Below are 9,638 nucleotides of genomic sequence, written 5' to 3' on the forward strand. Positions count from 1 at the left end.
TGAAGGGAGAGGTACCTGGTTCTGGCCATGCAATACCTGCGGCTGGTGCGAGACTGAGCTGACCTTTCTGCTTGCCGATGGCTGGCTTGGTCTGGGTTCCTGCGCTCGAGCCGGCCGGGCTTTTCGAGGAGGGCGCGGGGGGCACTTGGTCGAAGCCCCGGCAGGGTCTTGGGAGAACGCGGCCTCGCCGACAGCGAGACCGGGCGCTTGGCGAGCGTTCCGGCTGGCCCCCCGGGCAGGCTGGCGGCGGCTACGGTAGCGGGCAGGGCGGGGCCATCAGCGCTGACGCGCGGGGGGCGGGGCCGCGGCGCGCCGGAAGTGGCGGCGCCGCGCGTGCGCAGCAGGCGGCCACGCGGGGCCGGGGCCGGGGCCGGGGCCGGCCATGGCTGATCGGGTGCTGTTCCGGCGTGGGACCGGGGAGGTGGGCGCCCGCCGGGGCCGGGGCCGGGCCGGGCCGGGCCGGGTCGGGGGAGCGGGAGCGGGGGCGGGGGCGGGGCTTTGGAGCGGCGGTAAAGCGGTGTGTCGTCTTCGCAGAGCGACGACTCGGACGCGTGGGACGACACGGCCCTCATCAAGGCGTACGACAAGGCGGTGGCCTCCTTCAAGGTAAGGGGGGCGGCCCGGGCTTAGCTGGACCCTGGGCAGAGGCCGCTGGGTTGCTCTTTATTGTTTTCCTCCTTTCTTTTTCCGAAGAACGCTTTAAAGAATGGAGAGTGTTCGGAGACCTCGGACAAACCGGAGCAGCGCCTGAGGATGAAGAGAAAAAACAATAAAAAGAACAGAAACAGGAAGAAGAGCAACACAGTGCCTTTGAAACAGGTCACCTCGTCTGCAAATGCTAGTGATGCTCGTACTGCATGTTGTACTTCTCTGTGGTACTCTAAAGTAGCTTTTTCATCGCCTTGAGCGTAATGTTCTGGGGTGGGGGGATGACAATGTTGTAGACCTTATTTATTGGTTACATTGACCAACTTCACTAAATACAGAGGAAAAGCTTTCTGGGTGGGAGTCATCTTTCTTGTGGTTGGGACAAAAAGTAGTTTAGAAAAAGGCATCTTTCTGTCCAATCATTGGTGTAGGTATTTATTTGCTTCTCTTGCTTCTGTTGCAGTGGAAAGTTGGTGATGGCTGTAGTGCTGTTTGGTCTGAGGACGGTAATGTGTACCCAGCAACTGTTGCCTCCATCAATCAGAAGAGAGGCACATGCGTTGTTACTTACATGGGATACGGAAATCAAGAGGAGCAGAACCTGGCTGATCTACTTCCCCTAGCCAGCGATGAAACAGTAAATGGGATGGGGAATTCTGGGGAGGTGAGGGACACTTTTTCATTCTTCTGAAAAGGAAAAAGGAAGTGGGAAAATCAACTTTTTCAGTATTTCTTGTACCATTGCGGTATTCAGAGTGAGAATCGATACCCGATTTCACTGTGAATGGACACAAGCTGATGGAGGGAATGAAAGCGTCCCCTTACTTCTTGAACTCAGCATGGAGGAAAGGAAGGGGACAACAAGAAATGAACGAGTGGAAGATAACATAGCTAAAACAATGAGCCGATAAGATCATGGGGTTTTAAGATCTTTCCTGAGGAGGACTGGGAGGGCTAGAGAGAAAGAAGGATGTGGATGGGGCTTTCCAAGCTTTTTCACACTAAAATTGCTGCAAACTCCCGTTCAGTGCATCTCACAAAAATGCTCTTGGTCTTCCAGAATGACAATGAGACTCCGTATTCAACAGATGAAAGTGAAAAATCTTCCCAGTCACCTCAGAACAAAAACAATTGCACAAAACCAAGATTCTCCCCTCAAAACCTACATTTTCCCGCACCACCGGCAGCCCCAGGCCTGGGAAGGGTAAGCTCAGCCTTATCTGAAATAATTCGTATACCACTGTTAAGCCTGGTATTATTATAAATATCATCCTATTGTCTCAGAATTTGTTACTGTCTAGAAACCAAATAACAGCATTTCGAGGATGGGTATCCAGATACGCGTATTAGAACCTGTTGGTATGTCGTTTTATAATAATCTGGCCACAGTGTAGCCCTTTTGCGATGCTGCTGTCTAATGAGGAAAGCCTTCTCCTTAGCTAACACTTGCTTTGCAATTGCCTTGTAACTTAGAGATGTTGTTCCCTGGACTGTGATAGTGCTGTTAATGATATCAGTGTTGATGTTTTAAGATTGCACTTTTTCTAGCCAATTGATAAGTTTCACTACACAGGACAATTGAAGGCAGCAAAAGTGATGTCCAGATGTCACGGAAGCTCTCGGCTGTAGCTTCTCTATTGAATTTTGAGGCCTGGGGTATTGATATACTCTTCAGTTTTCCTGTTGTGTAGGAGTCTGAATAATATTGCAGTTGAACGCAGCATTATGTTTCCTAAATATTATGGTTTGTGCAAGATTTCTTTATAAAGTTTTCTTTTATCTTTTTTTCTTTCATATCAATAGATTTGTATCTCGACTCATTTTAAAGACATTCACAAGCATAATGGAATTTAGTCAGCACACAGCTGAGCCACACAGGAGCAGAGAAATTATCTGCATGCCTGTGGGCAGTATTGGATATGTTTCTTCATCTGAGAGTGCAACCACTGACTTCTATTTAGAAAAAAAAATATAAAGTGGTTGTCTTAACTAGAACCCTGTTTCAGCCCTGTTTACCTCAGTGACTCGTGTAGTCTAAGTTTGCATTTCCAGTCATGGAATGCTCCACAGAGATAGCTAATGTGTGTTGTTATTGCAGTTTCATTGAGTTGCTGGGATGTGTTGTCTTTAGTTTAAGGTATGTGAATTGCTTCAAATAAATCTCTTAAGTAAAAAGAAATTTCAGGCATCAGGATTTTAATTTGCACTATTCCATTTTTTCAATGTAGCCTGGATCAAAATTCAGGGCACCTCCATTGTTTTTACCTTTCTGGCCCCCGCCCTTCCCAGCAGGACCACCGGTAAGTGATAGGAGAATGAGGAAGAAGGTGTCAAGAGATGAGTATTGGTGATCTCAAGTTTTCTAACTGAATAAGCTCACCACCTGTGTTTTTAGCACACATTTCTGTGTTAGACTCTGTATTTTCCAGGTATTTGATAACACATTCAGTTACAAATATTACAAGAATCTAATGCATAATGTCTGGTCTGCACTCATTTTTGTGACAGTGAAGCTGTTCGTAAGAATATCAAGAGAAAAAGTACTTGAAGAAACTACACCTTACATTTGATTAACAGCATTTCACTGATGCAGATAAATATTTTCCCCTAATAAAATTTTTGTGTACAGTCAAGCTACAGGAATCCTCTTTCTCCCAGGGTTTGGAAATTACATGTTTTCAGAAAATGTCATCTTAATTGACTCCTTGTCAGAGAATGTATTGAGGATATGTTCCTATTTTTCAGTTTTATATTTTGATCTTTTAGAATTAGTTGCTTTCTAACCTGGGATAAACCCTATTGAAACACAGACATTTCCTTTGTGATTTCTTAGTTGATTCCTCCTCCACCACCTATGAGGCCAGACTCTGAGGATGATGAAGCATTGGGGAGCATGTTGATAGCCTGGTACATGAGTGGTTATCACACTGGGTATTACCTGGTACGTGCCACTTTTGTCTTGAAGTGCATTTGTAATTTTGCTTTTGTGCTGCTGCTGCTGTTTTCAGCAAGAAGTTAGGGAGGACTGCTTTTTTGATCTCTTATTCTAATTTATGGTAGCTAAATTTAAGGGTATTTTGTATTGTATAAGTATTCTTGCCCTTGAATAGGAGTCAAGTGAACCAGCTTACATGTATAGTCGATGTTGTTTTAGTTCTTTGTTCCACTGGAGAGGTTCCATTACGTACTTTTATAGCCATTCTGAAACAACCAGTTCTGTCGTCATAGACAGGTGGAGTAAATCTAAATATGTTTATTATTCAGTAGTCTTACATGTAATTTTTTTGGAGTATGAGTGGTAGTATCACATTTAGGATCAGATTTGGCATTTTTGCAGAGACTGTTCATCAGTAATTGTTTCAGGTGATTGTGAAGGTCCAGCAGGACAGCTATGCTATGTCAGCATAGCTGTGAAAAATTGTGACATGAAGTATTGATTTCTATTTTCCTTTGTACCCTTACAAAGAAATAAAATTACAGGAGGAATTAAACTCTTTGCATTGGAGAAGTTGGAAAGGAGGGATTTGGTGCCATAGGGTATCTTCAAAAGACTAGTTTTGGAATTTCTTGCATCAGATTATATATAAGTGTGGATTGCTTTAACTTACTTTTCATTGAATAAAAAATATATATTTGAAGTTATTCTGTAGAGCCACTGATTATAAAGAACACATGTAGTTTGGCTTTTGTCCTTTTTAAACCGCCCATCCTGATTTCCCCAAAGAGTTAAAAGCTATTTGTAAAGGACTAAAAAAAATTGTCAAAAATATTTTTGTTTTGCAACTAAAGCTTTTATTTCTATGTTGGTGAAAACAAGATTTTACTAAATTGTATCCTGTAGGGTTTAAAACAAAGTCGAATGGAAGCGGCACTGGAGAGAGAAATGAATGCAAAATAACTGAATATCCATCATTGTTTTGAAGGATTGTAAGTATTGTAATTTTGTGCTAAATGAAGATAAAATGTTGCTTGACAAATTTGTTTGAGACTACAGTTCATTTGACAAACTCTCAAGAAGTTTTGAATTCTGTGCAGAAACAGTGAGCTTTGGGACTTCCATCTGCTCTTATGGCTCCCTACAAAGACCACTTCTGCCAGTATTAATCCCTTCTTTCCTTAGCAGTTGTGGAATAGTATTTTTTTGGCTAGAATGGAGGAAAGTATTTTATTGCTCTGATGAGAGTTTTAACTACAGCATCTCTCTGCATCAGGATTAACAGCACAGCTTACTTGAGTTATTTAGAGTTACCTTGTTTGTTTATGGGTTATTTTGAAAAAAAGAAAAGGTTGTTAAGTGAAATGCAGTTTTCTCATCTATGTACACGTCTTCAGAAGCAACTGCTTCATTATACAGATGGGATAGCAGGATGTGTAGCTAAACTTTGTTTTCAGGACAAGATCAACATTTCAGTTTGATGTCATTGAGCAGTTCTGTTCTCATTACTTCAGTGCTTGTGCTTTTATTTGAAATCCGTTGTTTAGAATTCTCCAGTATATTGTTCAGTTCCTTATAGAACAAAACTGTATTCTCTTGGGGACTTGTTTTTCTGTGACAACATGTAATTTCTGTGCAGTTGAGTAATTCTTGTTTGTTCAAAAACAAAAAGCTCTTGTATACTAATTTTTGCTTCTTTTTTAAAGCCAGGTACAAATCTTTCCCACTGAGAGATGTAGATCACTTATGCACTAATGGTTGTGGTGAAGATCAGAACTTTATCAAGACAATTAATCATAACATTTTCTTAACATTGAGCTGCCTCTGATAACAAGTAAACAAGTGACTTGAGACTAGCTATTATGTGTGCATTGAAATGAGCTATTTCTTGAAGACCTGTAGTCAAATGTATTTAGAAAGCACTGCAGCAATAAAATATTTTGTACTTCCCTGAAACATTTCTTTTTTACCACATGATAAATTTAAGTCTTTTAACCCCACATAACAGGGGTGTCCCATTTAAACACCTCTTGTATCCCTCAGACTTTTTGTCTGAATGACAACACCAGAACTAGCAATTACAGTATACTCTTTTGGGAGGCAGCTATGGCAGCAGTGTATGTCACAGTGGCCACTGGTGGCAATGGCCTGGAAAATAGTATACCATCATATTATAAGAGGTATCTTATGTGTCTGATTAGAATCCTGAATATGACAGCTGGATTGAGAAGGGCTCATTTTTTTGTTTCAAATGCTTGTTAATAAAGTTCTACTCTTCAAACTTTGAATTTAGGGGAGTGGTTTGTTTGGTGGTGGTTTTTATTTTTAGCTTCTGTAGACATCTGTCTGTTGGATGAATTGCTGAAATACACCAGAAAGTTTTGCTGCGTGGCATTTTTCTGAGTATCATTACTAAAAGCAAATTAGAAAAAGCAGACTGTGGAAAGGTAATGGTAAGTCTGGACTTAGATTTCAGCCCTTACAATCTTAACTCTTGTAGAATAGAGGCTGCAGCCACAAAACTAGACGAATTTAGTTAATGCCAGTGGTTTGCTTTTCATGGAAACTAGCCAAATACAGGCCTGAACTTTGCTGCATTCAGGTCCTTTTCCTGCTGTGGGCAAGTGTCAGAAAATCAGTTTTCCCACAAATAATTTGAGCAAAAAGAGAAACACATAATCTTAACTTCCCTAAGCCACGTTGAAGGCTTTTGCTTAATTGTCTAGCTGCAGTAAATTTAAGATTGCTTGCAGTGATGCAAAGGTTCTAAATGAGCTGTTCAGCAGCTGTTCATTGCTGTTGTGATTTAACCCCAGCCAGCACCTAAGCACCACACAGCCACTCACTCACTTCCCACCCCCCACTGGGATGGGGGAGAGAACTGAAAAAAAGTACAACCTATGGGTTATGATAAGAACAATTTAATAACTAAGATAAAATAAAATATAGTACAAAATACAATACAATACAAAATATAATACAAAAAAGACAATAATAGTAACAATAACAGTAATGATAACAATAACAGTAATGAAAAGGAATATTAAAAAAAACCCTGAAAACAAGAAAAGGCAAGTGCAGTTCCTCACTACCTGCTGACTGATGCCTGAGCAGTGATCCACCCCTCCTGGTCAACACCCCCCAGTTTATATACTGGACATGACGTCCTATGGTATGGAATATCCCTTCGGCTGGTTCAGGTCTGCCATCCTGGCTAGACTCCGTCCCAGCTTGTACCCCTGCTTGCTTGCGGAGCATGGGAAACTGAAAACCCCTCAACTTAGGATCAGCACTACTTAGCAATAGCTAAAACGTCAGTGTATTATCAACATTATTCTCACTAAATCCAAAACACGCTGTACCAGTTACTAGGAAGAAAATTAACTCTACCCCAGTTGAAACCAGGACACTGCCCCAGGGGCGACCAGAATTGGCATCTGATCCGCCACCTCCTGCCACCGGTACCTTAAAAGGTGGGGTGGTGTAAGGCTGTTTAAAGCGTTGCTTGTGTTGGTGTTTGTGTGAGAAGGAATTGCCTGTGATTCCTTGAAGACTCTGCTGCTTGGTGACTTTTGAGCTCAGAGAGCTGAAATCTGAGGCTCTACTCTTTCCCTATGCCAGGATGCACTTGGCGTATCTGTTACCACCCGTTACAGCCGGTAAATTGGTTCACCAGACCTGTCTTTTCCATCGCAGGAAGCTGATGAACATCGCCTTCAACGACTTAAATCCCTTCCCCATGAAAGTGCTGAGGAACCGGCGGTCAATGCACAGAGAAGAGCTGGAGGCAGAGCTGTGTGAGCTGGAACAGATCAAGGCAGCCTATGTAAAAGAGAGAGCAGAGCAGGGGCCTCAGGACCTGAAGGAGGTTGTTAGTGAAGAGGAAGAAGAGATTTAACAAAAACAGAGTTCCTCATCACTTCCCTCACGCCTTGCAGAAGGTCTTCAGTAGCAACTGTCTGTAAGAGATGGAGCAGAGGGGGAAAGGTGGTCACAGCAGTTCATCTGCCCCAGGAAGCGAGACTGTCAGTATACGACCATTTGGGGACCAAGCCAGACTTTGTAATGGATTAGAAGGTGTCAAAGGAGTTTTATCCTCTTCTGTACTTCTCCCCATTCAGCCCACCCTGTGCTGTGCAGTTCAGGGTTAAAACTGAAGGTCCATGGGAAATACCAGTTGTGGTACCATGACAGAAGTTGATGTGGTGCAAAAGACCCAGCCAGGCAGGGCTGTTCTATCTTTTCTGATGGAGGCATGAAAGAGATCTTTGTGTACAAGTAAAAGCACTGGAAATAATGAACTGAGAACACTCCTTCCTTAGTACCTAAAGCTTCTGAATTGGTCAGGAAGGAAACTGGCTCTTTGAAGGCATGGTGCCTTCAGTGGCTAGCCTGCCAGGAGAGCCTGTGTTTAACATGGCAGTTACTGTACAAGCTACTAAGAAGAAAATTAACTCTATCCCACCTGAAACCAGGACAATTGCTAGAGGCACAACTGCCATCTGCCTCAACCAGCTAGTCCTGTGTTAGTATCTGGCATTACATTACAAAAAGTGGCCTTTATCAGTTTTTCACACTAGTGAAATCTAGCATCCAATATTTTTTTTATTGCAGTCCTGACCATAAAGGGTTTTATGATGTTTATTTCATAAGGGATTCATGTAATTGATTTCATTGCAAGCAAAACAACTGAATAGAATTTATTTTAAGTAGGTTTTAAGCAGAGTTTTACATTTTTCTTTGGAAGATATCACTTAGGTACAACCTTGTGGCGGGTTGGCCCTGGCTGAATGCCAGGTGCCCACCAAAGCTGTTCTATCAGTCCCCATCCTCAGCTGGACAAGGGAGAGAAAATATAACAAAGGGCTCATGGGTCAAGATAAGGACAGGAGAGATCACTCAACCAATTACCGTCATGGGCAAAACAGACTCAACTTGGGGAAAACTAACTAAATTTACTACCAATCAACCAGAGTAGGGTAATGAGAAATAAAACCAAATCTCAGAACACCTTCCCTCCACCCCTCCCTTCTTCCCAGGCACAGCTTCACTCACGGATTCTCTACCTAATCCCCCAGCGGCGCAGGGGGATGGAGAACGGGGTTTAGAGTCAGTTCATCACAAGTCATTTCTGCCGCTTCATCCTCCTCAGGGGCAGGACTGCTCACACTCTTCCCCTGCTCCAGCGTGGGGTCCTCCCACGGGAGACAGTCCTCCACGAACTGGTCCAGCATGGGTCCTTTCCACGGTGTGCAGTTCTTCAGGAGCACACTGCTCCAGCGTGGGTCCCTGTATTGGTTTTGCTGGCAAGGTTTTGGTAGCGGGGGGGGTTACAGGGGTGGCTTCTGTAAGAAGTTGCTGGAAGTTTCCCCTGTGTTCGAGAGAGAGCCAATACCAGCCGGCTCTAAGGTGGACCTGCCGCTGGCCAAGGCCGAGCCAATCAGCAATAGCGGTAACGCCTCTGTGATAACATTTTTAAGAAGGAAAAAAGTTGGGATAGGCAGATTCGGCAGCCGGAGAGAGGAGTGAGAACATGTAAGAGAAACATCCCTGCAGACCCCCAGGTCAGTGCAGAAGGAGTGGGAGGAGGTGCTCCAGGTGCCGGAGCAGAGATTCCCCTGCGGCCCATGGTGAAGACCATGGTGAGGCAGGCTGTCCCCCTGCAGTCCATGGAGGTCCACGGGGGAGAAGATATCCACCTGTAGCCCGTGGAGGACCCCACGCCGGAGCAGGTGGGTTTCCCGAAGGAGGCTGTGACCCCGTGGGAACCCTGCGCTGGAGCAGGTTCCTGGCAGGACCTGCGGATCTGTGGAGAGAGGAGCCCACGGAGCAGGTTTTCTGGCAGGAGTTGTGACCCCGTGGGGGACCCACGCTGGAGCAGTGTGCTCCTGAAGGACTGCACACCGTGGAAAGGACCCATGCTGGAGCAGTTCGTGAAGAACTGCAGCCCGTGGGAAGGGCCCACGTTGGAGAAGTTCGTGGAGGACTGTCTCCCGTGGGTGGGACCCCACGTTGGAGCAGGGAAGAGTGTGATGAGTCCTCCCCCTGAGGAGGA

At 44.3% G+C, this 9,638-nt stretch overlaps 1 protein-coding gene across 8 annotated transcripts; it reads left to right on the top strand.

The window, feature by feature from the left end:
• Positions 1 to 304: 304 nt before the first annotated feature.
• On the top strand, positions 305 to 8,232 carry LOC115336516 (survival of motor neuron protein-like). 8 transcript variants are annotated; one of them, XM_030003648.1, is made up of 9 exons: positions 305 to 421; positions 535 to 606; positions 694 to 819; positions 1,112 to 1,312; positions 1,709 to 1,852; positions 2,877 to 2,948; positions 3,482 to 3,589; positions 4,490 to 4,575; positions 7,280 to 8,232. In XM_030003648.1, exons 1-8 carry the CDS (start codon positions 383 to 385, stop codon positions 4,544 to 4,546), a joined length of 819 nt encoding a protein of 272 aa, XP_029859508.1. In that variant the 5' UTR covers positions 305 to 382; the 3' UTR covers positions 4,547 to 4,575; positions 7,280 to 8,232. The 8 variants fall into 8 exon arrangements, with proteins under 8 accessions (XP_029859508.1, XP_029859506.1, XP_029859507.1 ...); XM_030003646.2 differs by lacking the exon at positions 7,280 to 8,232 and adding an exon at positions 5,290 to 5,871; XM_030003647.2 differs by lacking the exon at positions 7,280 to 8,232 and adding an exon at positions 5,294 to 5,871.
• The last annotated feature ends 1,406 nt before the right edge of the window (positions 8,233 to 9,638 follow it).

Source organism: Aquila chrysaetos, chromosome Z (assembly GCF_900496995.4).
Source record: "Aquila chrysaetos chrysaetos chromosome Z, bAquChr1.4, whole genome shotgun sequence".
NCBI classification, from domain to species: domain Eukaryota; kingdom Metazoa; phylum Chordata; class Aves; order Accipitriformes; family Accipitridae; genus Aquila; species Aquila chrysaetos.

What these genes read in the sequence shown, in the direction of transcription:
- LOC115336516 (XM_030003645.2), top strand. Translation starts at nt 383, where the DNA reads ATGGCTGATCGGGTGCTGTTCCGGCGTGGGACCGGGGAG. An exon ending in TCCGGCGTGGGACCGGGGAG is followed by an intron (nt 422 to 534) that starts GTGGGCGCCCGC and finishes TCGTCTTCGCAG; the next exon opens with AGCGACGACTCGGACGCGTG. An exon ending in CAGCCCCAGGCCTGGGAAGG is followed by an intron (nt 1,853 to 2,876) that starts GTAAGCTCAGCC and finishes TTTTCAATGTAG; the next exon opens with CCTGGATCAAAATTCAGGGC.